Below are 27,258 nucleotides of genomic sequence, written 5' to 3' on the forward strand. Positions count from 1 at the left end.
TAGTGTAGCCATCTTCATTAATCATCTTAGCTAGATCTTCTGGATAACTTCCTGCAGCTTCTACATCAGCACTTGCTGCTTCACCTTGTACTTTTATGTTATGGAAATGGCCTCTTTCCTTAAACCTCATGAACCAACCTCTGCTAGCTTCAGACTTTTCTTCTACAGCTTCCTCATCTCTCTCAGCCTTCATAGAATTGCAGAGAGTTAGGGCCTTGCTCTGGATTAGGCTTTGACTTTAGGGAATGTTGTGGCTGGTTTGATCTATCCAGACCACTAAAACTTTCTCCACATCAGCAATAAGGCTGTTTTGCTTTCTTATCATTTATGTGTTCACTGGAGTAGCACATTTAATTTTCTTCAAATACTTTTCCTTTACATTCATAACTTGGCTAACTATTTGGTGCAAGAGGCCTAGCTTTTGGCTTATCTCGGCTTTTGACATGCCTTCCTCACTAAGCTTAATCATTTCTAGCTTTTGATTTAAAGTGAGAGACATGAGACTCTTACTTTCACTTGAACAACTAGAGGTCATTGTAGGGTTACTAATTGGCCTGATTTCAGTATTGTTTTGTCTCAAGGAATAGGGAGGCCCAAGGAGAGGAAGAGAGATGGGGGAATGGCTGGTCAGTGGAGCAGTGAGAAGACAACATTTATCAATTAAGTTTGCCATCTTATATGGGTGAGGTTCATGGTGCCCCAAAGCAATTACAATAGTAACATCAAAGATTACTATCACACATCACCATAACAAATATAATAATAATGAAAAAGTTAGAAATATTGCAAGAATTACTAAAATTTGACACAGAGATGCAAAGTGAACAAACGATATTGGAAAAATGGCACCTATAGACTTGCTCAACACAATGTTGCCAGAATTTTTGAAAAACGCAGTATCTGCGAAGCACAGTAAAATGAAGCACAATAAAACGGTGTGCCTCTATTTGTTGTTGTTGTTGCTGTTTGTTTGTTTAGTGACTTTCCTGAACTAATTCTGTAAAGTCTGTATTCTTTGTCATGTGTAACCACTGGAGTCTGTGCTTGTTTAGATTAGTGGGAAGCTAATGCTTGGATAGAGGCTTCATTAAATGCCTTAAACTAATAATTCCCCTGCCTTTGCCAAGAGGCTCCGTGTGTTTGCAGGCATGCATTCAATGCTCCAGCAGGCAGTTTACAACTTTTCCAATGCCTTTAGTTCCTGCTTGTGTAAGCCTTAAAAGGACAGTCAGAGATGAGAGCTTAGGTCTTTCTCGTGTCTTTCTTGGGCATACAGACAACCCTACAAGTGCATGTGGCATTTAGATTCCCAGGAATATATTATAACTTTTCAAAATCCCCTATGGGCATCTCATTCTTCAGCTTTCCTTTTAAGTTTTTTGGAAAGCTTCTTCATAGTCCCAACTATTATTGCTGCCACAAACAGCTGAGATTGTAAACAATTGCCACTAATTATTTTCAGCATATGCCCTGGGAAAAAGGGCTGTTCCCAGTGAGTCAGCTCTTAGGTCAAATATGTCGTAACAGTGAACTCTTAAGTCCCACCCTGGGAGTAGGAGTTTCCAGGGAACTTCTAGACAGGTCAAATAGTGACAGTTCTTTAGGGATGGGGCTTTTGGGAAACTCCAAACGTACTGTATCCCTTCAATGGCTGCTAGGTTGCTGGTTTTCATTGTAATTGTAGGGCTCTTGGTTTTCAAGACTACCACAGAGCCAAAGAGGGAGGGATGGGAATGGAGCAGTTAAAATGCCACAAAGCTCACTGTTCTTATCAAGATTCAGCTGTATTTCTTGAATAAACATGCTTCATATTGTTGCAAACATTTAGTTCATTTACAGAGTTCCAAAACAGTTGATTTTGATACCCTTTGTATTCTCACTGCTTTTTTTGGAGGAGCAGATTTTTGGAGTTTACTTACTTACTTTGCTCTTGCCACTGACATCATGCATTGTTGAGTTTTAGGTGCCTGTGATTGTAGATATTTATTGTGTCACTATCAACAAAGACTACCTCCTTTTCTGAGGGATGTGATTTGTGTCCTTTAATCATTGGTGACCAGTAGCATCTCTTCTTGGATGCTGCTAAGAAATTTGATTACCTGGTCAAGATTGGTCTTCCAGGTGACTTGGCAAGAAAAAGACCAAGAGGGAAAGAGAGCTTTACCAATGTCATGCATGGGTTCGCAGCCCAATTCCACCTTTCAGTGGAGGTGAAAGGCTGGCTTGGGTGGGGATGGGGTGGGGACTAGAGAGGCAAGAGGCCTCGCTAAGTCTGATTATGCGACACTTTCCAGTCATTTACATGTGGCTTCCCAGGGAGTGCAGGGCATCCTTCTGATCCCCCACCTTCTTCAAAATCAGTCCGTGACCACTCCTGACAGCTGGATCCCCAAATACCTGCCCTATTGAAATACTTTTCTCACTAAATCACATGTGAACCTGTTTTCTCATTTATTTGGCAATTCTAAATGTGATTTACAGTAACTACAATCTTCTTTTGCTATAAAAGTAATTTGCTACTGACTCAGGAGCAACTCAACCAGTTTTATTGAGCCACAAATCTTGAGCACCATGTAAACACTGTGAGATATAAAGATGAAGAAGGCTAGTTACTCTCCTCTAGTTGCTTAAAACCACAACCATGGTGGAACATAGTGAAGCATTTCATAAGGTTGGTCATATTTTGATCCTGATTCTTCATATTTAACTATTTACTATTGTTTGTGGTCTTCCTCTTTTATTAGCTCCAGTATGTTTTAAATAATGCAGCCAATATCGTCCATTGAGCACAAAGTGGTCAATGAATTTGAGGTAGAGCAAACAATTTAATGACTGTTCCTCCCTTCATGTTTTTATTCCAAATGGCCTGTCTTACATAGGTCTGTGCCTAGCAATAAGGTCACTGAGGTTTTTAAGGGCTGGATAGTTTTGACAGAGAACCATGGATCTTTCAGGATTGTTACTGATCTATTTAAACAAAATTACTTATGAACTATTGTTGGGAGAGCTAGGTGTTAGACATGCATTCATCATGAGACTTGTTAGAATTCTCATATCTGCTTAAATGGCTGTTACTTACAGTTTTCTCATTGGTCATTAACCTTGACATGCTAAATTGTCTCAATATGTATTAACATTGTTTTCTATGTAAAATTATATGCCCCCCTTAACCTTAAAAAAAAAGACAATCCTCATATTTGCTATAGAAAACCAGATCTGGAGAACTCAGACACCTACAGAGTTTCAGAAGAATTGGGACCAAGAGATCATTTCTTCTGGTGCTCTGGATAGCTCTAACTTTGGAGTCATAATGCTAGGAAGAGCCCCAAGCTGAAAGCAGTTCACATATCTATCAACTCTAGAATGGATAAATAAATTGTGAGATAATCATGCAATGGAATACTATACAGAAATAAAAATAAATGTATTACCGAAACTGACAACACGACTGAATCTCACAAACATGTTGAGCAAAAGAAAAGTCTTATAGGAAAGAGTACATACTGCAGTCATGCTTCACTTACCGATAGGGATACGTTCTGAGAAATGCATGGTTAGGCGATTTCGTGGTTGTGAGAACATCACAGAGTATTCTTACACAAACCTAGACGGTATAGCCTACTACACACCTAGACTATGTGGTACTAATCTTATGGGACCACTGTCGTATATGCGATCTGTCATTGACCGAAACACTGTTATGTGGTGCATGACTGTATGTGATTTGATGTATAAAGAACTCAGAGAGAGGCAGATCTACTCTATGGTGTTAGGAGTCAGGGAGAGTATAATGAATGGGAGGAGATCTAATTGGACTTTTGGGATGTTGATAATGTCTGTTTCTGGCCCTGAGAGGAAGTTACATGTATGTATTTCCTTTGTAATTCAAAATTGATACACTTTTCTGTATGTATACTATAGTTCAATTAATGATTTGTTCAATAGTTCAATAAAATGATTTAATGAATACGTTCACTGTATCAATTGGAGACCTGCGAGAAAACAGAAAGCACACTCCAATTTGGTAATATGAGTAGAGTTTACTAACAGAGCTGTTTACCAAGGTGAAGGCAAGGTGGAGGAATCCATGAAGGATAGTGTGGTGTCCCAGAGCCAGGGTATGTGTGTGTGAGAAAGAGAGAGAGGAGGAGGAAGATAGGGAGAGAGAGGATGGAGATTCCTAGGAACTAGACAGATGTGATGATAAAGCCACCTTGACAAGAGCTTTGTGACCTTCAGTGGAAGGACCATACAGGGAGGGATCCAAAGTAATGAATGCCCCAAGCCCTCTCACTCCGAGTCCATCTCCCACTAGGGCTTCCCTTTGGCAGAGCCCAGGTAGAATCCTGGGCATGAGAACCTTTTGATATGGTCCACACAAGTCAGCCTTGGGGACAGAGAGCAGGTAGGGATGGTGGAGCTTGGACAGGTAAGGGAACTCAGCAGAGTCCCATGAACCTACATCACTTGTCAGTATTGGTGGAAAACTTTCAGGCAAAACACTTAGAATTAGAATCGCTTATGTTTCAATCACCTTTATTCTTCCCAACCTCAGCTCTTTTAAACTACTGATTTGATATAATCATGGTGTTTCCTAAGCCTGATTGGAAGCCACACGAAAGCTTCTGGGTATTGAAAGGGAGCCATTAGCTTTACTCTGAGCTTTGATGTCACAGCCGCAGCTGGGAACCTTGGACAGTTTGCAGCCACCTCCCTGGCTCGAGTATGGAGAGGGTAGATCTGGAGCCAGACGACCTTGGCCCTAAGCCTGTCTCCAGTGCTCTTTTGCTTGATGCCTGTGGGCACCTGCTCTGTACCTCAGTACCCTGTATGAGGTTGCCGTGAGGACTGACTCACTTACTATATAGACAGAGGCCTTAGAAACAGCGCCCGGTGTGCAACTGGGTCCAATGTGAATGGACAGTTCAGGCTGATTGCTAAGCAGCTCAGGAAAACAGAGGATGATGAAAAATGGTCTTGCTTTTGCTAGATTTTAAAGGGAAACTAGGAAGAATAGAACTTTTCTCATGAGAAGAAACCTGTGTAGTCTTTATAATAATTGCACAGGTAATGAGTTGCTCTCTTCTTTGGTCCCAGGCAATTGCCCTATGCGTGGCGTTATAATAGAACTTAACCCCTTGGTGACTTGGCTCATTGTAAGCTTCTAATCCAGCTCACCCCATGCTGCCTGTCCTTCTTTCTTACCCCACTGTGGACTGGGAGCTCCCTAGGAGAGAGCATTGGGCTTGCACCCTGGAGACATAGTGCTTGGGTAAAGACAGGTTCAGTGGTAGGTCTAAAACTGTACAGGAAACTGCAAGGAAACTGTACAGTATGTTCTTTATAAAAGATCGCAGGGTGGTTTCAGGACAAAATTAAGTTACATTTCTGAGTGTGTGAAACAAACCACCTTTTGGGGAGAGATTTCATAAGTGGAATTACCAGATTTATTCTTAAGTAGTGATAGCGTTCCGTCTAAGACTGAGCTCACGAGCGGAATCCAACTTGGTGGAATGGAAAGAAATTCTCACAGACTGGGGATTGAATCCTGGTTTTGCCCCCAGCAAGCTGTTCAGCCGGAAGAAAACCAGTTAATCTTTGGGAGCCTCAGTTTCCTCACAGGCTGGGTTGCCATGAGGTGACCAGCAAGTGCCCATGCCAAGGAGGCTGCTCAGCAAATGGTGGAAACCCTTGTTCTACTTTCCTTTGAATCCTGTTGCCCAGGGTTTAGGAATAGGGGAGAAGAGGCCCATTTAGCTCTTTATTCTACATTGAAACTTTGCTCTGTTGGAGATGCTAATGAGAAAGCACAGAGCAGCTTATCACAGATTTCGCTTTAAGGAATGACACATCTCTTGGTGAGAGATTAATGCCATTCATGGAGGGGGTTGTTAGATGCTCCACAGGGTAAAGACAGCCTAGGTGAATGCTGCTTTTTATCCTTATCCATCTCCACTCAACCGAACTTTTAGTTTCCAGAAGAGTCTCAATGGCACATTGTTAGAATTTATAATAGAATGTGAAGCTGGAGATTGTGATGTTTCCATCAATGGTCTTTTCTTCCAGCACACTGTAAAAGAATCTACCACTTTATCCTTTATTGCTGGCTGTTATTGGGGAGCCAGCACTGAGTGAGAACAGAATGAAACATTGCTGATAGTGACCTGGGGAGACCCGTTAGAAGGTGCCGTTTATACTCCTCTGCAAAGGCACCAGGCATTACCAGGCAGATATGCTTGTGCATAGGCAGTTTGATTAGTGCCACTGGCTCTCCAGGCGGTGCGATTAAAGTTAAGGGAGAAATTGAGGTTTTACAGGGACAAGGTGAGACTTCAATTCTAGGTTATTGCAGGGAATTTTTCTGACGTGACAAATCTCTGTGAATATAGACTCTACTCTGAAGTTGGATTGACGAGTCCTGTGACAGGAGTTTTGGCTTGAAGAAAATTCAGGCCTCCACAAACGATAAGGAAAAATAGAACTATAAAGAGAGTCCTAGAGAAGCTTCCATCTTCCTGTTCTGACTGAAATTTTTCTTAGGATCATGGAAAATAAGTTGTGCTTTTACTGACTCTAAGGGAGAGATTCTTATTGCCGCATAGCAGAGCGAACAAGGGGATGCCATTTCTGGTTGACGAAAAGCATTACATAGGGAAAGTGCAATTGGTGTAATTTTTTTCTTATTGAGAACTTAAAGAAAAGATAAGATGATCTATCTTTAGGGGAGCAATCAATGAATCAGCCATTAGCTGTGATGGATCGGGTAAGCAAGTGTCTGTCTTCTGTACTGTGTTAGGTGCTGTGGAGAATTCAGAGAAAAGGAACAAAGTCTAGTCAGGCAGGCAAAGCTATACACAAGGAAAAATCAGGCCGCTCCATTTCCTTTGCTTAGAAAACTTCAGTGGCTTCTCTCTGTCTACAGAATGAGGTCCCAATACCTTTGCATGTTATATAAGGCCTTCCGTCTGCCTTACGCATGCTGAATGACAATGCACTTCCCAACCAGGACATCTTCTTCCTTTTATTTTGCCATTGTGGTAAAAAAAAAAATCATATAAATTTGCCATTGCATCCATTTTTAAGTGTAAAATTCAGTGACATTAATTACATTCACAGTGTTGTGTAAGCACCACCACTATTTCTAAAACTTTTCATCACCCCAAACAACAACTCTGTAACCATTAAGCAATAACTCCTCGTTCTCTTCCGCCCTACCCTCAGCCCCTGGTAACCTCTAATCTACCTTCTGTCTCTATGAATTTGCCTTGTGTTCTAGATATTTCATATAAGTGGAATTGCACAATATTTGTCCCTTTGTGTCTGGCTTATTTCAATTAGAATAATGTTTTCATTGTTCATCTATGTTGTAGCATGTGTCAGAACTTCATTCCTTTTTATGGCTGAATAATATTTCATTGTGTGTATATACTACATTTTGTTTATCCACTCATCTGTTGGACACTGGGGTTGTGTCCCCCTTTTGGCTGCTGTGAACATTTATGTACAAGTATCTGTTTGAGTCCCTGATTTCAATTCTTTTGGGTATGTGCCTGAGAGTGGAATTGCTTGGTTATATGGTAATTCTGTGTTTAGCTTTTTGAGGAACTGCTAAACCATTTTCTGAAGCAGTTGTACCATTTTACATTCCCACCAGTGATGTATGAGAGTTCCAATTTCTCCATATCCTCGCCAACACTTGCTATTTTCTGTTTTTTTCCTAATTATAACCATCCTAGTAGATGTGAAATGGTATCTCATTGTGGTTTTGATTTGCATTTCCCTTATGACTAATGATAATGAGCATCATTTCATGTGCTTATTGGTCATTTGTAGATTTTTAGAGAAATGTCTATTCAACTCATTTGCCCATTTTAAAATTGGGTTACCTTTTTGTTGTTGAGTTTTATGTATTTATATATTCTCTGTATTAAACCATTATCAGACATATGATTTGCAAATATTGTCTCCTATTCTGTAGGCTGTCTTTTCACTTTCTTGATAACGTCTTTTGATGCACAAAAGTTTTTAATTGTGTTGAAGTCCAATTTATCTATTTTTTCATATGTTGCTTGTGTTTTTAATGTTATATCTAAAAATCTATTGCCAAACCCAAAGTCATAAAAATTAACCTCTATGTTTTCTTCTAAAAGTTTTATGATTTTACCTCTTATATTTAAATCATTGATCCATTTGGAGTTAGTTTTGTATATGGTGTGAGGTAGGGGACCAACTTTATTCTTTTGCATGTGGAAATCCAGTTGTCTCAGCTCTATTTGTTGAAGAGATGATTCTTTCCCCATTGAATGGATGTGGCAGCCTTGTAAAAAATCAGTTGGTCACAGATATATGGGTTTATTTATGGACTCTCAGTTCTGTTCCATTGGTCTATATGTCTATTCTTATGCCAGCACCATACTGTTTTGATTACTGTAGCTTTGTAGTAAGTTTTGAAATTGGAAAGTGGATTCTCCGACTTTGTTCTTCTTTTTCAAGATTGTTTTGACTGTTTGGGACCTCTTGCAATTCCCTGTGAATTTGAGATGTGGCTTTTCCATTTATGCAAAAAAAGCTGCTGGAATTTTGTTAGAGATTGAACTTAATTTGTAGATCTTTTTAGGTAGTATTCACATCTTAACAATATTAAGTCTTCTTACCTATGAAGATGGTATGTGTTTCCAATTATTTGTCTTTGTTAATTTCTTTTAGCAATGTTTTATAGTTTTCAGTGTACAAGTCATTCACCTTCTTGGTTTATTTATTTCCAGGTATTTTATTGTTTTATATGCTTTTTAAATGGAGTTGCTTTCTTAAGCAACTTTTCAAATCATTTATTGCAGTTGTATAGAACCACAGCTGATAATTGTGTGTTGATTTCATACTCTGTAAATATGCTGAATTTGTAGCTTTCTTGGGGATTCTTTAAGATTTTCTCTAGGATCATGCGACCTGTTAATAGAATTAGTTTTACTTCTTCCTTTCTGATTCGGATACCTTTTATTTCTTTTTCTTGCCTAATTGCTCTGCATAGAACTTCCACTTCAATGTTGAATAGAAATGGTAAAAGTAGGCATCTTTTTCTTGTCGCTGATCTAAGGAGGAAAGCTTTCAGTCTTTTACCAAGGAGTATGATGTTAACTATAGGTTTTTCAAAAATTCTCTTTATTATATTGATAAACTTTCTATTCCTAGTTTTCTGAGGGGTTTTATTATGAAGGGGTGTTGGATTTTGTCAAATACATTTTCTGTGTCAATTGAGATGATCATGTTGTCTTTTCCTTTGTTCTATTAATGTGATATATTACATTGATTTTTCTTATGTTGAACCACCATGCATTCCTGGGATAAATCCTTTTAATATACTGTGAGGTTGGGCTTGTTAATATTTTTTGAGGATTTTTGCATCTGTATTCATAAAGTTTATAGTTTGGTCTGTATTACAGATATTGCAGGTATTGGTCTATAATTTTCTTTTCTTTTGATGTCTTTATCTGGCTCTGATTTTAGGGTAATGCTGGCCTCACAGAATGAATTAGGAAGTATTCCCTCTTCTTCTATTTTTTAGAAGCATTTTGAGGAGGTTTGGTTTAATTTTTCTTTAAATGTTTGGTAGAATTCGTCAGTGAGGCCATCTGGTCCTGGACTTTTCTTTGTTGGGAAGTTTTTGGTTAGTGATTCAATCTCTTTACTTGTTTTAGGTCTGTTGAAATTTATATTTATTCTTGAGTCAGTTTATATAATTTGTGTGTTTCTTTGAATTTGTCAATTTCATCTAGGTTATCTAATTTTTTGGTGTACAATTGTTGTTAATATTCTCTTATAATCTTTTTTATTTCTGTAAGATAGTAATAATGTCCCCACTTTCATTTCTGATTTTCGTTTTTTCTGTTCTCTCTTTTTTTGTGTGAGTGTAGCTAAAACCTTGTTGATTTTGTTGATCTTTAGAAAGATCCAGCTTTTGGTTTTGTTGGTTTTCTCTATTTTGTTTTTATTCTCTGTTTTATTTGGGAAGTTTTTAGCCATTATTTCCTCACATATTTTCTCTGCCCCTTTCTTTCTCTCTTCTTTCTGGAACCCCCATAATTTGTATGTTGGTTCACTTGATGGATCCCTTAGTCTGTGTTCATTTTTCTTCACACTTTTTCTTTCTGCTCCTCAGACTTATTACTTTCAATTGTCCTATCTTCAAGTTTGTTAATTCTTTCTACTGCATGTTCATATCTGCTGTTGAATTCTAGTGAATTTTCATTTCAGTTATTATACTTTTCAGCTTCAGAATTTTTGTTTGATTTCTTCTGCTTTTTAACTTAACCATTTTTAAGTGTTCTAAGTGTGTTTACATTGTTGTGAAGCAAATCTCCAGAATTTTTTATCTTGCAAATCTGAAACTCTTACCCATTAAACAACTCTCCTTTTCCTCCTGCCCCCAGCCCCTTGTAACCACCATTCTGCTTTCCATTTTTATGTATTTGACTACTTTAGATACTTCATATAAGGGTAATCATACGGTATTTTTTTTTTTTGTTACTAGCTTATTTCACTTAGCATAATGTCCTCAATATTTGTCCATGTTGTAGAATGTGACAGGATTTCTTTCCTTTCTAAGTCTGAATAACATGCCATTTTATGGATATACTGAATTTGTTTATCCATTCATCTGTCAGTGAACATTTGGGCTGCTCTTACCTCTTGGCTATTGTGAATAGTGCTACTATAAACATAGGTATGCAAATATCTCTTTGAGATCCTGCTTTAGTTCTTTTGGATATATACACAGAAGAGGGATTGCTGGATCATATGGTAGTTTCATTTTTAATTTATTGAGGAACCTCCATACTGTTTTTCATAGTGGTTGAACCATTTTACAATCCCTCCAACAGTGCATAAGGATTCTAATTTCTGCATATCCCCACCAACACGTTTTTTTTTCCTGATTTTTTTGATAGTAGCCACCCTAATGGGTGAATGGTGACATATCGTTGTCACTTTGATTTGCATTTCTCTGATGATTAGTGTTATTGAGCATCTTTTCATATGCTTGTTGGCCATTTTTATATCATCTTTGGAAAAATGTCTATTCAGGTCCTATGACCATTTTTAAAGTGGGTTGTTTGATTTTCCTGTGGTTGAGTTTTAGGAGTTCTTTATAAATTTTGGATATTAACTCTTATCAGATAGGTGATTTACAGATATTTTCTCCCTTTCCATAGATTGCCTTTTCACTCTATTGATTGTGTTTTGATGCCAAAAGTTTTAAAGTTTGATTTAGTCCTATTTGTCTATTTTTGCTTTTATTGTCTGTGCTTTTGGTGCATATCCAGGAAAACATTGCCAAGTTCAATGTCATGAAGTTTTTCCCCTATGTTTTCTTCTAGGAGTTTTATAGTTTTAGGTCTGATGTTTAGGTCTTTAATCTATTTTGAGTCAATTTTTGTATATGATGTAAGATAAGAGTCCAACTTTATTCTTTTGAGTGTGGATGTTCAGTTTTCCCAACACTATTTATTGAAGAGATTGTCCTTTCTCCATTGAGTGGTCTTAGCACCCTTGTCAAAGATCATTTGACCATATTTGCAGAAGTTTATTTCTGGGCTGTCTATTCTATTCCACTGGCCTATTTTTTTTGGTATGCCTTGTGATTTTGTTGTTGTTGAAAACTGGTCATTTGAATATTTTAATGTGGTAACTCTGGAAATCAGATTCTCTCCCTTCACCAGGGTTTGCTGTTTTTTATTTTCGATTGTTCAAGTTTGTAGTAGTTCATTTGTTTTGTGACTTTCCCACACTATTTTTGCATAGAGTATACAGGCATACCTCGTTTTATTCCGCCTCACAGATATTGCATTTTTGATAAGACCGTCCTCCACCAGCAAAAAAGATTATGACTTGCTGAAGGCTCAGATGATGGTTAGCATTTTTTAGCAATAAAGTATTTTTTAATTAAGGTATGTACATTCTTTTAGACATAATGCTATTTCACACTTAATAGAATACAGTGTAGTGTAAACATAGCATTTATATGCACTGGTAAACCCAAAAATTCGTGTGAATCACTTTATTGTGATAGTTGTTTTATTGCAGTGGTCTGGAACTGAACCCGCAATATCTCTGAGGTATGCCTGTATTCCTTGTTAGGTATGGTCACTGAAATCTCTGTTCCTTAGTGTGTTCAGCTAGTGTTTCAACAGAGATTTCCTGAATGCCAGGAGCTAAAAAACAACAGAAACAAAGAAATAAAGAAACAACAACAACAACAACAGCACCTCTCCCAGTCTTCACAGATGACTCCATGCTGGAGCACTCCTTTCACATGTAGCCAGGCTTGCGTTAAGACTAGGTATTAGCCTGAGGTGAAAGCTTAGAGAATTCTCCAGCTTTTTCTGAGCATAGGTCTTTCTCTGTGCATGCATGTGTCTTTCTATATTCTCCTGAATACACGGCTGCTTTTATATGTCTTAATTTCCCAAAGAAACTCTCCCCAGCTTTTGCTCCTGTGCCTCAGTTGGCCTATTGTATGTTTCAATAGTAATCTTTTCCCCAGGCATCTGTGAGTTGTTAGTTGGGCTTGCAGTAGCTTTGAACAATGCCTGACACTTTTCTGGCCTGAGTTCTGAGTTAGGTGAAACTGAGATGAGTGTTTTGCATTAGTCTTCAGGTATCCTCCAGTCAGATTAGAATAGACATACACAATAATTTATGAATAAAGTCTGCTATGCTTCCTCAGAACTAGGGACCAGAGTCTCACACTGGAAACACAAACTGCCTCTACTTTAAGACCACTGAAGTGCTGGGGAGGGGGTGAGGCAAGGTCAAGTAAAACTAACACAAAGCTTTCCTAGCATTTTAAATTGCCTTTTTCTTGATTCAGCATTTGTACTGTTGCTGTAAATCTTTGGCTGCTTTCTAGAGTTTTGACAAAGTTGGTTTTAACAGTTTCTGCTTGTTTTTTGATGTTTCTGTGCAAGGACAGAGGTTGGAACTGCCTATCCACCATGTGGCTGATGGCATTCTGACGTCTTCCTTCTCGACACTCTCTCCTTGGATATGCTTTTCCCTTTGTCTTGAATGCCCTTTCCCCCTCTACCCGGAAAATTATCTTCATCCTCTAAGATGTTGCCTGAATATCACCTTCCCTGTGAAACCTTATCTCAATCACCACATTTTGTTACTCTCTCTGGGTGCTCTCTAATGAATTGTATGCATGTGCACTATTACATCAAGTACAGCTGTTTACTTATATATGCATGTTCTCCCCCACGCGGTGAGCCCCTTGAAATTCACGGTGGTATATTGCTTCCGTTTCCATCCATATCTCTTAAGTGCAGAGCCTGGCATGGAGTGGGCATTCAAAAATGGCATATAGAACAATTCAGGTTAAGGAAACTCTCAGTGAGGACCAGGTGAGTAGGAGTTCTCCCTGACATCGTGAGAAGACTAGACATGGGTACACTTTGGAAAACAGAAATAAGTAAGGATAGTAGAGGACAAGGGGGTAGTTTGGATATATTTTCAAATTCTATAGGTCACATGCAGTAACTGTTGTTTTCCAGAAAATAATCTATATTTTAGCCCTTAAAGGTAGAGTAAGGGTAATAGAAAGAATTAGAAACAGTCAACACATACAATTTTTAATATTTTTTTAAATGCAAGGTGGAGAATTGTCAAGAATTGTTGGTTGACAGGATACTTCGTTCACCCAGTTAATTCTTATTCAAGAGATTTTTTCCTCAACTATGTAAACAATTGAGGTCCCAGTGCTTTTCTTTTTTTAATGAAGTTTTCTGCTTCTCCCAGTTACAAACTGGCCAAATCCACTTTGGTGTTGGAGAACTCCTCCATCTTTTTGGTGGACAACAGTAGCCTCTCACTCTTGAAGGTGGGAGAGGGCTAGCTCTGTAATGGTTATAATGAAAGCCCCACACATAAATATCTATCAAACACATATTTAGTTACAAGTAGACATAAATCAGTTTGTGCAACCTGTTTGGTTAATCTGATGATGCCCCAGTTATTTGAACTTTTAGTCTTCCAGGCACACCTTGCAAGAAACATTTACTAGACACAGCAAAAATATTCTAGTAAAATTCAGTGAGCCTTAGAGTTGGCATCAGACACAGAATGTTTAGAGATGAAGTGTCAGGCCCTCTCCATGATGAAGAGCAGTGGTCAGGCATCACACCTAAAAGTTTCTTTGGGCTTCTTTGTAATCCCTCCCTCCTGACTCTCCCAGCAGTTCTATACCTAGAAAGTCTTTGATCTGTTTCTGTCACTGTAGATCAAGCATTGACAAGCTTTTTTGTAAAGGGCCAGGTATAGTAAATATTTGAGGCTATGTAGGCCATACACTCTCTATCACAAAAACTAAATGCTGCTGTTGTAGTGCTAAAGCAGCCATAGAAAATATGTAAATGAATGACTGTGGATATAGTCCAATAATAATTTATTTACAAGCCAGATTTGACCCATGGGCTGTAGTTTGTCTAACCCTGCTATTTGCATTTTCTAGAAGTTTATATAAAAGAATTGTATAATATGTAGTATTTTTTGGTCTGGCTTCTTTCATCAGCATAATTATTATGAGATTCATCCATGTGGTAGTATACATCAGTAATTCATTCCTTTTTATTTGCTGAGTAGTATTCAATAATTTGAATATGCCACAACTTGTACATCAGTTCACCTGTTGATGGACATTTGGATTGGTTCCAGTTTTTGGCTATTATAACTGAAACTACAGTGATCGTTTGTATTCAATTCTTTGTATTATCATATGCTTTAATTTCTCTTGGGTTAACACCTAAAAGTGGAATGTTTGGATTGTATGGTAGATTTATGGATAATGTTTTAAAAAACTGCCAAACTGTTTTCCAAAGTGGTTGTACCATTTGATAATTCCACCAGCACTGTCTGAGAGTTCCAATTACTCCACATCCTTGTCAACACTTAGTTTTGTCGGTCTTTTTGATTTCACGCATTCTAAGGTATGTAGTGAAATGTCATTGTGGTTTTACTTTGCATTTCTCTAATGACTGGTGGTATTGAGCATCTTTTTGTGTGCTTATTTGCCGTCCTTATAGCTTCTTTGGTGAGGTGTCTATTAAAATATTCCCTATCTTAAATGGGTTGTTTCTTTACTTATTGTTGAGTTTTGAGAATTTTTTAAAATGTATTCTGGATGCGAGTCCTTCATAAGATAAATAATTTGCATATATTTTCTCTTTGTCTGTGGCTTATCTTTGCTTTTATTTAACGGTGACTTGTGAAAAACATGAATTCATAATTTTTATAAAGTCCAATTTATGAAAATTTCCTTTTATGAATCATGCTTTTAGTGTTGTATTTAAGAAAACTTTCCCAAGGTCAAAGAGATTTTTTCTATTTTTTATTCTAGAAGTTTTATAGTTATAAATTTTGCATTTAGGCTTATGATCCATTTAGTTAACTTTTATATATGATTCAACGAACAGATCAATGCAAAAATTTTTTGTTTTTGCATGTGGATATCCAATTGTTCCAGCACCATTTGTGGAAAAAACTAATCTTTCTTCACTGAATTGCCATTGAGCCTTTGTTAAAAATCAGTTGACCATCAATGTGTGAGTGTATGTCAGGACTCTCCATTGATCAGTTTGACTGTATTAATGCAATACTACACTGTTTTGACTATTGTAGCTTTATAATAGGTCCTGAAGTGAAGTAATGTATGTTCTCAAACTTTGTCCTTTTTCAAGGTTGTATTGGCTATTTTAGGTCCTTTGCATTCCCATATGACTTTTAGAATCAGTTTGTTAATGTCTGCACAAAGAATGGCTGGAATTTCTACAAAATATTCTTAGAAAAAACTAAAGAAGACCTAAATAAATGGAGATATACACCATGTTCATAGATCAGAAGACCTTATATTGTTAAAATGCTAATTCTTCCCAAATTAATCCATATATGGCCCCTCAAAGGTGTCCACTTTCGAATTCTTGATGTTAATGTCTGTGAATCTTATGTTAAATGGCAAAAGGGACTTTGCAGGTAGAATTGAGGTTATAAACCTTAATATAGAGAGATTTTCCTGGGTTATCCAGGTGGGCCCAGTGTAATCACATAGGCCCTTAAAAGTGGAAGTGGAACACAAAAGGGTCAGTTAGAGAGATGTGACAGAAGAAGAGGCAGGAGAGATTTGAAGTGTGAAAGGGACTTGACCCACCATTGCTGGCTTTGAAGATAGAGGAAGGGGGTCAAGAGCCATGGAATATGGGTGGCTTCTAGAAGCTGAGAACAATTCCTGGGTGGCAGCTAGCAAGGAAATAGGGACTACAGTCTTACACCTGCAAGGAGTTGAATTATGTCAACAACCTGAATGAGCAAGAAAACAAATTCTCTCCTAGAGCTTCCAGGAAGGAATGCAGCCCTGCCAACACCTTGACTTTGTCTTGGTGAGGCTCTAGTCAGAGACCCAACTGAGCCCAGCATACTTTGGACCTATGAAAACTATGATATAAGAAGTAGGTTTTATTTTAAGCCACTATGTTTGTGGTAATGGGCTATGGCAAGTATAGAAAACTAGTAATCTTTCTATGTCTGTAGAATCTATAGGCATGTCACTGATCTTATTCTTGATATTGGCAATTTTTGTCTTCTCACATTTTGTCGTATTCAGATTGGCTAAGGCTTGTCGTTGTTCTTGATCGTTTCCAAGAGCCAGGTTTTGGTGTCATTGCTTGTCTCTAATATTTTTCTATTTTCTATTTCATTGATTCCTGCTCCAATCTTTATTGTTTCTTTTCTTGTACTTATTTTGGGTTTTATTTGCTCTACTCATGAAAAAAAATGAGCAGACTATTTGAACAAAAACTTCATAAAAGAAGATATATGGATGGCAAATAAGCACATGAAAAGATGCTCAACATCATTAGTCATTAGGGAAATGTAATTTGAAACCACAATGAGATACCACTCCATACCCATTGGAATGTCAAAAATCAAAAAGGCTGACAAGTGTTGAAGATGTAGAGAAACTGGAATTCTCATATACTACCAGTGGGATTATAAAATGTTACAACCATTTTGGAAAACATTTTCACAGTTTCTTAAAACATAAATATTCCGCAATAATAACCTATCATATGATGCAACCATTCCATTCCTAGGTATTTACCCAAGGGGATTGAAAGCGTATGTACCTATAGATAATGATATATGAGAATTCATAGCACATATATTTGTAATAGTCAAACACTGGAAACAATGCAAACGTCCATCAACAGTGAATGAGTGTGTACATTGTGGCATAGCCATACTGTGACGTACTACTAAACAATGAAAAAGAATGAACTATTGATCCACACACCCCCATTGAACAATCCTAAAATATTTGTGCTGAATGGAGACAGACAAAAAAATACATGCTGTATAATTGCATTTATGAAAATGTAGAAAATATAAACTAATCTGTAATGAAAGAAAGATGAATGGTTTCCTGGGGGTGGGCTGGGGTGACAGGAGGAGCTAGAAAGAAGACAAGGACATAGGCATGAGTAAACTGCTGGGAGTGGTGGATGTCTTCATTCATTATCTTGATTGCGGTGTTGGTTCATGGATGTATACATTAGCCAAAATATAAATTGTACATTTTAAATATGTTTAGTCTGCAGAGTATCAATTATCCTCGATAAAGAAAAAAGCAATCAGAAGATGAAAATTGATTAATGTGTTAACAATTGAACTACATCTACATGTCAATTTATTTGTTTTTCAGGGTGGATTGCTATTCTGGGTGCCATCTGGTTGCTAATTTTAGCTGATATCCATGATTTTGAGATAATTCTACACCGAGTGGAATGGGCAACGCTCCTATTCTTTGCCGCACTCTTTGTTCTGATGGAGGTAAGACTTTAGAACTTTTGCAATGTGATCTTTTACTTGATTTTTATATTTCATATTTTATTTAGTAATGAAGAAAACCTAAGTCTGTAAGTCTTTCCACATATTCACTAAGTGAAAAATGATGACAGTTGTAATTAGACTATTTTAAGTTAAACCAGCTTTTATCTCAGACACCTAAATATTTCTGATAAAATTACTTGGTTGTTTTTTTTTCCCCTTGAATTATCTTTGTGGTTTGTAAACTTGCTCTAATTTCATTTGCTATAAAGTAGAATTTTCTCTAAGTTGGGTTTAGAGCGAAGTGACTTGTTATAGCAAGTTTACAGGTTATTATTGTCTTGATGATCTACTTGATTTTGTGTAATATTTGAAGTAAATATTCTGTTATCATGGAAAAGACTACATCAGAGAAAAGAGTGAATGATATGTGTTGTTTTAGTTATAGGTGGTGTTACAAAATTGTTCACAATACTTTTCAATCTTGAAACTTGATTTATAAGCTTGTGTCCTCCACAAATACAGAAGTTTACGGATGTAGAAAAATACTCCTCTCAAAGGATCCCCTCAAGCATACCAAATGTCTCACATTAATTACCTTAACTTGGTGATGACAGACCCATTAGGTTTTCATTCTTCTCTCCAAGTTAAAACTTCGATACTATTTTTTTTCTAATTGTTTTTAAACAGGTCCCTTGCGTCTTTGAAATCTGTCTTCACTCATAATGGATTGTGTAGATGTAACCAGGTGACTCATGTAGGCCCTCCAAATCTGTCAGGGAGTCGTGAATTATATTCCGTGTCCTCGGTTCTCTACTCAAAAACTTCATCTTTTCTTTTTGGAGTGTTTTTTCCACAGTGAACACATAGAATATGGAGGGGAAAATTCTGGTTACAGTTTTCATGATTGGCCTTTGAAAGTCTCTGCCTCAATTACATGTTTACTCTAGGTGTAAATGGCTATCTCATCTGGGGTTTTGACATATTTTCCTCAATTTTATACTTCACTTTTGTTGATGGGGTAAACACTTGAATTTTTAAAGCAACTTTATTGAGATATGATTTACATATCATAAAATTCACCCATATTGAGTTTATAATTCATGATTTTTAGTAAATTTAGAATACTTCCATCACCCCCAAAAGATCCCTCATGGTCATTTCCAATCAATGCTAGCACTCAATTCCAGCTGTGGGCAGTCACTAATCTTCTTTCTACCTATGAATTTGCCTTTCCTGTACATTTCATCTAAAAGGAGTCATATACTGTGTAGTCTTTTCTGTCTGGTTTCTTTAATTAGAATAATGATGTTGAGGTTGATCCATGTTCTGGTACATATCTTTAGCTCATTTGTTTCGTTGCCGAATAGTATTTCACTATATGGATATAATGTATTTTATTTGCCCATTCACCAGTTGACGGACATTTATGTTGTTTCCAAGTTTTGGATATTATGGGTATTACTGTCAAAACATTTGTCTATAAAAGTCTTTGTGTCGACATATATTTTCATTTCTTTTGGGTAGATGCTAGCTCTTACCATAAATTTAGCTTAAGAAACTGCCAAAATGTTTTCCACAGTGGCTGTACTATTTTGCATTCCCATCAGCAATGTAATAAGATTCCAGTTTCTCTACATCCTCGCTATCATCTATTGCCTTTCTTTTGATTATAGACATTCTAGTAGGTGTGAAGTGGTATCTCATTGTGATATTCAGCAACTTTTCATGTTATTAGACATTTCTATATCTCCTTCGGTGAATTTCTATTCAAGTCTTTTCACCATTTTCTATTTTGGTTGTTTGCCTTTTTATTGAGTCATAAGAGTCCTTTATATATTCTGGATACAAATCTTTCCTCAGATATACAATGAAAAGTATTCAGTTTTTCACCATTATGCGTAATGTTAGTTATAGGCTTTTTTGTAGAAGCCATTTACCAGGTTGAAAAAGTTATGATATAGTTGAGTTTGTTGTGAGTTTTTATCAGAAATGTATACTGGAATTGTCAACATATTTGTCTATATCTATTGAAATGATCATGTGGTATTTATTCTTGAGTCTATTAATTTGAATCTGTTAATATGGTATGCTACATTAGTTGATTTTCAGATGTTAAATCTACTTTGCATTTCTGGGATAAATCTCACATGGTGATGGTGTATGATAAGTTGTTGAATTCAGTTTGCTAATATTTTGTTGAGGATTTTTGCGTTTATATTCATGAGGGATATTGGTCCGTATTATTATTTTTATGTCTTTGTCTGGCTTTGGTATCAGTGTAACACTGAATGAGTTGAGAAGTGTTCTTTATAGAAGAGTTTGTGAAGAATTGGTTTTAAATATTTAGTAAAAGTTTCCAGTAAAGCCATCTGGTCCTGGAATTTAATTTGTGGGAAGGTTTTGTGTTTGTTTGTTTTACTAATTCAATTTCTTTGGTCTATTCAGATGTTCTATTTCTTCTTGAGTAATTTTAGTAATTTTTTCTTCTATGAATTTGTCTGTTTTATCTAAGTTGTCTAATTTTTGGCATAAGTTTATAATGTTGCATTATAATACTTTTTATTTCTGTGAAGTCATTAGTGATGTCCCCTTTCATGTCTGATTTTGGTTATTTGTGTCTTCTCTCCTTTTTTTCCTGATCAGTCTAGGTAAAGTTTGACAATTTTGTTGATCTTTTTTTTAAGAAGCATATTTTAATTTCATTGATTTTTCTCTGTAATTTTTTTTTTGTTTTCTATTTCATTGATTTCTGCTCTAATCTTTATTATTTCATTTTTTCCAATTGCTGTTGACTTATTCTCTTTTTTTCTGCTAGATTCTTAAGGTGGAAACTCAGGTTATTGACTTGAGATCTTTCTTATTTGCTTATATAAGCGTTGAAAGCTATACAATTCCCCTAAGCACCACTTCTCTGCATCCCTTAAATTATATGTATTTTTCTTCATTTTAATTCAGTTCAAAGTATTTTCTAGTTTTCCTCGTAATTTCTTTTTTGACTCATGGATTATTGAGAAATATGTTTTTTAAGTTACAAATATTTGAGGATCACCCACATTTCTTTCTCTTTTTGTTTTTTAATTTAATTCAATTGTGGTCATAGGACATATTTTGCATCATTTTAGTCCTTTTAATTTTATTGAGACTTGTGGTCCTTTTATTGAGACTTACGGTGTTGCATTCAGTTTTTCCTGAGGGAGAATATTCCACTTGTGCTTGAAAAGTATGTGTATTCTGCTTTTGTTTGGTGGAGTGCTCTATAAATGTAAGATATGTCATGTTCATTAATAGTTTTGTTTGTTTTGTATATTACCCATATTCTGTGTAGTTGTTCTATCAATTATTGAGAGTGGGGTATTGAAGTCTTCAACTATTATTGTTGAATTGTGTATTTTTCCTTTCAAGTGTGTCGGTTTTTGCTTCATATATCTCGAGGATCTGTTGTTAGGTACGTATATTTTATAATTATTATATCATTCAAATGAATTGAACTTTTATCATTATTAAATGTCCCTCTTTTTCTTTAGTAATATTTTTCTGTTAGAATCTATTTTGACTGATATTGATATAGCCACTTCAGCCCTCTTTTGTTTACTATTTGCATGGGCTATCATTTAAAAAAAAAACCCAGTCTAACAATTTTTCTGTTGATTGAAATGTTTAATCCATTCACATTTAAATTACTCATATGGTTGAACTTATGTCTGCCATTTTGCTGTCTCATTTCTTTTTCATTCCTCTCTTCTCCTGTACTGCTTTCTTTGTGCTAAATAAATATTTTCTTGTGTACCATTTAAATTCTCTTCTTTGTTTCTTTTTTTACACCATATTTTTGAATTATTTTCTCGTTGGTTACTGTAGAGGTTAAACTCTTATTTATTACAATCTACTGTGGATTAATAGTAACTTACTCCCAGTAAAATACAGAAATCTTCTTCCAATACAGCTCCAATTTGTCCTCCCTCTTTTGTGCTTTTATTGTCACATGTTATTTCTTTATGTTATGTGCCCATCATACAGTTTTATCATTATTATTTTATGCAGTGTATTTTAAATAAGGAAAATTAAATAAAAATATATTCATACAATCTTTTATATATCTAGGTATTTACCTTTTTCATGGATCTTTGCTTCTTTGTAGGAATTTAAGTTGTCATATGGTGTCAGCTTGAAGGAATTCCTTTAGTATATCGTATAGAGTAGGTCTGCTAGCCACCGACTCTCTTAGTCTTTGTATGTGAATGCTTTTATTTTGCCTTCATTTTCAAAGGACAATTTTGCTGGATCAATATCCTATCTTGGTTGACAGGGTTTTTTTCTTTCAGTACTCCAAATCTGTCATCCTCCTGCCCTCTGGTCTCCATTACTTCTTATGGGGTCAGCTGTTAATCATACTGTTTTCCCCCTATGCATGTAGAGTCATTTTTCTGTTACTGCTTTTGAGACTTTTCTTTGTCTTTATCTTTCAATAGTTTGACTATGATGCATCTAGGTGTGGATCTCTTTATGTTTATCCTCCTTGTGTTTCTTTGAGCTTTTCAGATCCTTAGATTAACTTTAAAAAAAATCAACCTTGAGTATTTATTTATTTATTTTGTGAGGATATCAGCCCTGTGCTAACATCTGCCAATCCTCCTCTTTTTTTGCGGAGGAAGACTGGCCCTGAGCCAACATCCACACCCATCTTCCTCCACTTTATATGGGACGCCACCACAGCATGGCTTGACAAGCAGTGCATCGGTGCACGCCCAGGATCTGAACCAGCGAACCCCGGGCCGCCATAGTGGAGCGCGCGTACTTAACTGCTTGCGCCACCGGGCCGGCCACCCAACCTTGAGTATTTAGATAGTTTCTGGTTATTATTCCTTCAGTTATATTTTTTACTCTTTTTTTCTTTAAAATATATTATTCTCCTCTCTTTCTGGGACTCCCATTAGCCATGTTAGTTCTCTTGATGGTTTCCCGTAGGTCTTTGATATTTTGTTCATATTTCTTCATTTTTTTTCTTTCTGTTGTTTAGATCAGATAATTTCTATTGATATATTTTCATTTTCAGTGAGTCTTTTTTTTTTTTTGTGAGGAAGATTAGCCCTGAGCTAACATCTGATGCCAATCCTCCACTTTTTGCTGAGGAAGATTGTCCCTGGGCTAACATCCATGCCCATCTTCCATCTTCCTCTACTTTATATGGGACGCCACCACAGCATGGCTTGACAAGCGGTGCATCGGTGTATGGCCAGGATCCGAACCCACGAACCCCAGGCCGCCGAAGTGGAGCGTGTGCACTTAACCGCTACACCACTGGGCCGGCCCCTTTCAGTGAGTCTTTTTATGTCATCTTAAATTTGTTGTGGAGTTCCTCTGGTGAATTTTTTATTTCACTCATATTTTTCAATTCCAGAATTTCCACTGCTTTTTCTTAAAAATAATTTTTATCTCTTCATGATATTCTCTAGTTAATGCATCATTGTCATCATTTTTCAATTCTTTAAACATAATTTTCTTTAATTCTCTGAACATATTTAAAATTCTGCTTTGCGGTCTTTTCTAAGTCCAACATTTATGCCCCCTCATAGAAAATTTCTATTGATTATTTTATTCACCCTAGAGTATAGGTTATATTTTCCTGTTTTTGTTGTTGTTGAAAACTGGAAATTTTAGATAATATGTTTTAGCGACTCTGGCTGCTGATTTATCCCCCTGGGGGGTTGTTGTTGATTCTATTTATATGAAACTGTTATAAATGTCCTTTTGTGTCGCTAGAAACAATTTTTATCTTAAAGTAAGTTTTGTCTGATATTATCATAGCCATACCAGCTCTCTTCTGGTTATTGTTTATATGGTATATCTTTTTCCATCCTTTTACTTTCCACATATTTAGGTCTTTGAATCTAAAGTAAAGTACTTATAGATAGCATATAGTTGGGTCATATTTTTTAAAAAAAAATCACTCAGCTGATATCTGCCTTTTAATTGGTATGTTTATTCCATTTACATTTAATGTAAATACTAAGAAGATAGTATTTACGTATACCATTTTTCTATTTGTTTTTTTTCTTATGTCTCTTTGACTATCTCTTTTCCTGATCTCTCTGTTAAGGTGTTTGTCTCTGTTGATATCACACTTAGCTGTTAGACTCCACTAATTCCCAAATTATTGCTCTATTGTTTTTTTACAATGCCCTGGGTCATACATTTCTCCACAGTGTGGTCCAGTTAAATTTGGTTCTCTTTGCAGGGGTAGTTTTTGAGGCTAGTCTTTGAGGTTTATTCTAACCCTAGGAGAGTTCTTCTCAGCTATCTCTTTCCTTGGTTCCCTTTGGTAAATTAGCTGGCCTATAGCTTACCTTGTGGCTCTCATGGAGCTATCAGCCTCATCTTAATTGCTTACCATCAGATCTCCATTTTTTTTTAGAGCACTCTGAGGCTTTAACTTCTCCATACTCTGTTTTAAATAAAGTCACTTTCTTTGGGGAGAGTTTCAGAGCTCTATTTTCTTGTGGCCTGCCTCTCCCCCTTGGCAAAATATCATAATCACTGCTAAATAGCTAGGGGCAGGGGCAATGGCCTGCTTCTCTTGGAGTGACACCTCTGCTTTTGGAGCAGGGCACTGAGTGGGGACAGCAGTCTCTAGTCTTCTAGGCTTGCCTCTCCCGGTGTGGAACTTCCACCCTCCAAGTGAGCAGGGGTGAGGACAATCAGTGTCCCAGTATTCTTGCTCTGATGCGCCTTAGATAGAACTTACACCCTATGAGTGGGGGCTGGGTGGAGGAAGAGATCCCTTGATTTCTTGGCCAAACTCTCATGGAATTAGGCTCTGCAACACAGAGCTGGGGAGTTGAGGAATGCTAGTAGCCTGTTCCTCTCAGGGAGTTACTGTAGTTCTTGACTGTGAGTTGGGGGAGAGGGAGCTCTGTCTTTTTGGACATACCAGTAGAGTATCCAGCATGCTGAGCTTGGGTTGGGGAGTGGGTTATAGTTCAAGTGCCACTGACTCTTATTGTTCTTATCAAGATTTTCTTGAATAAATGTATCATCATTGGCTGTATACCCTTAGACAATTTCCAGAGACTTTCATTAAGAAATTTTTTTTTCCCACCGCTTATGGTTGTTTTGCTGGGGAGTGGCCCTGCAGAGCTCCTTATCTGACCCTTCCAAAGTTAAGCTCCCCTTTATGCCTTTTTATTTGTTTCTTTGTTTATTTTTGTTTTCCTTCTGAGGTCAATGATTGGTGATTTCCAAAGCTGGTAATAATTCCAAAGCAACGTGAATTATGTAAGCAGCTGAATTTTCCTTTAGGGATATTTCAAAGTTTATTTATCTCACTCTAACATAACAAAGTGGTCTACAGCAAAGTAAAACCAATTAGCATGGTCTTTAAAATTGACCTGGAATGTTTCACAAATGCAATGATGTTTCTAACATTTTTTTCTCTGTGTGAGTATGTTTAGATACATTATTAGCTGGGTAACATTTTCTAGTGTTTATTTTATTTTCTTATTTCTTTTTTGAGGCCAGAGTAATAATTATAACACCCAGGGCACTCCAAAGTTGGGAGAGTCCTCAGCATACACTCCAGGAGCTGATGAGAGCTGCAGACCAACCCCCTCCCCTAGCCTACACCCCATGCTGAATCTTTTGGGATCATGCTTGTGTTTCCTTACCACCCAATGCTTTATACCTCCTTAGGCAATTGTGTGTACGAGAGTAATAATGGTTCTTTGAAAAGAGCTATATGATGTTTATTTTCTTGGATATTTAATTGATTTGTAGACAATTTTGGGCTTTCTAATCCTTTAATTTTTTCTTGTATCTTTATAGCTCATTTCTTTCCCTCTAATTGCCTCTTGTTTTTCTCTGGGCAATTAGGGGAGCCAAACTGGACAAATTGGTTAGTTACCTTGGCATTAGGAAAGGCTATTATGTCTCAGTTTCTTCTCATTATATCCATTGTTCTGCAGCAGTATCCTAGTGATAAGAATCAGGTAGTTTGTACATGTGAGCACTAAATTGGGAGAATTTGTCTAAATTTTTCTTTTAGGATCTATATCCTAATCATTCAGATACATGAGGCATTGATTATATTCATCTTAATAAGTCAGAATGTAATTTTGTAAAATTTACTTATGTTGATTTTTAAAAATTTTCTGGCAACTATAGGAGTATAATGTGTTTTCACCTAGAAAAAAGAAATAGAGCTTTCATTTGTGCCTGAAATTAATGTCAACAAAACCAGCCCAGGAAGCTTGCTGCTTTCTACTAATCAAAGAAAATTCTAAAATAGATTTTGCTTTACGTATTAATTGAAACAGGTGATTTTGGTGCAGAAACCAGCAGGAAGGATTTTTGACTAAAGCTAAGGGATGCCTCCTTGCCTTAGTTTCCAACCACCATGTTTTGACTTGAGTCCTCAGCAGAATATGTTATCTATCATAATTACTTATATCTTCCTGACACCATATCATCAATTTAGAAAATCACCAGAAGACTGAGATTTTTATTATTGCGTTTCAAATTTTGTTCAAAACATTATACAAATTGTAGTTTTCCAGGAGGTTCAATGCTTCTTCAACTTCACTAGTTTAAAGTGTGGGGAGTTTAGGATTAACCAAATCGCTGTGAAGTATAACCTTAATAAAGCCAGTGCAGATGCATGCCTTCCCCAGTACAGTGCTGAGGGGCAGCTTAATGCTCGTTTTGACAGAACCTGGACCCAGAGGAGACAATTGACTGGGCAAGATCCTTTCCCATCCTTTCTGGAAATAGGAAAAGCACTGTTAGGAGCCACTTTAAGACTCAGATGCTGTCAACTCTGTGTGATTTCATCCCCAAATACTCTTGTTGATTTTGCTCCCACTCATCCTTACTCAACAGGGCCTCACTCTGCTTCTCCTCTCCATGACTAGTCTAAACAACTTCATCAACCTCAACCAGAACCTCATTGCAGCTGGATTCAACCTCTGGCACGATGGAGAAATGGATGGATGGGAAGTTTTCTCCCATGCCGTGAGCACTACGGGACCATGAGAGTACTCCAGTGGGCACACTTAGGGGTGGTCTATGCACCAACCCCAGGTTCACGGATGACTCTTACAACTCAAGTTAACACGTTATATTTATCATAATATTCAAGAGCACAAATTTTAGCATCAAAGTGATTCACGGTCTTGCCAGTTCCTAGTCATGAAATTTTAGGCAATTTACTCAAAACCTCTAAGCCTCAATTTCCTTATCTTTAGAATAAGTTTATTAATACTAATTTTGCAGTGTTGCTAGTGAAGAACCAATAAGATCATATATTTAAAGTGCTGAGCCTCATGTTGAGCTCACAGCTGACACTCAAAAAATACCTTTTTCTCTTTTTTCTTATTAATAACTTTAATTAAA

The 27,258-nt window shown here is 36.7% G+C and overlaps 1 protein-coding gene across 2 annotated transcripts in view; it reads left to right on the forward strand.

Moving 5' to 3' along the window:
• Window positions 1-27,258, forward strand: part of OCA2 (OCA2 melanosomal transmembrane protein) — a 341,967-nt gene that overhangs the window by 150,945 nt on the left and 163,764 nt on the right. For both annotated transcript variants that reach the window (XM_058542240.1, XM_058542242.1), the window contains one exon: window positions 17,747-17,874. In XM_058542240.1, the coding sequence (XP_058398223.1) occupies window positions 17,747-17,874 (128 nt within the window). The remainder of the gene's footprint in view (window positions 1-17,746; window positions 17,875-27,258) is intronic.

Source organism: Diceros bicornis, chromosome 5 (genome assembly GCF_020826845.1).
Source record: "Diceros bicornis minor isolate mBicDic1 chromosome 5, mDicBic1.mat.cur, whole genome shotgun sequence".
NCBI classification, from domain to species: Eukaryota; Metazoa; Chordata; class Mammalia; order Perissodactyla; family Rhinocerotidae; genus Diceros; species Diceros bicornis.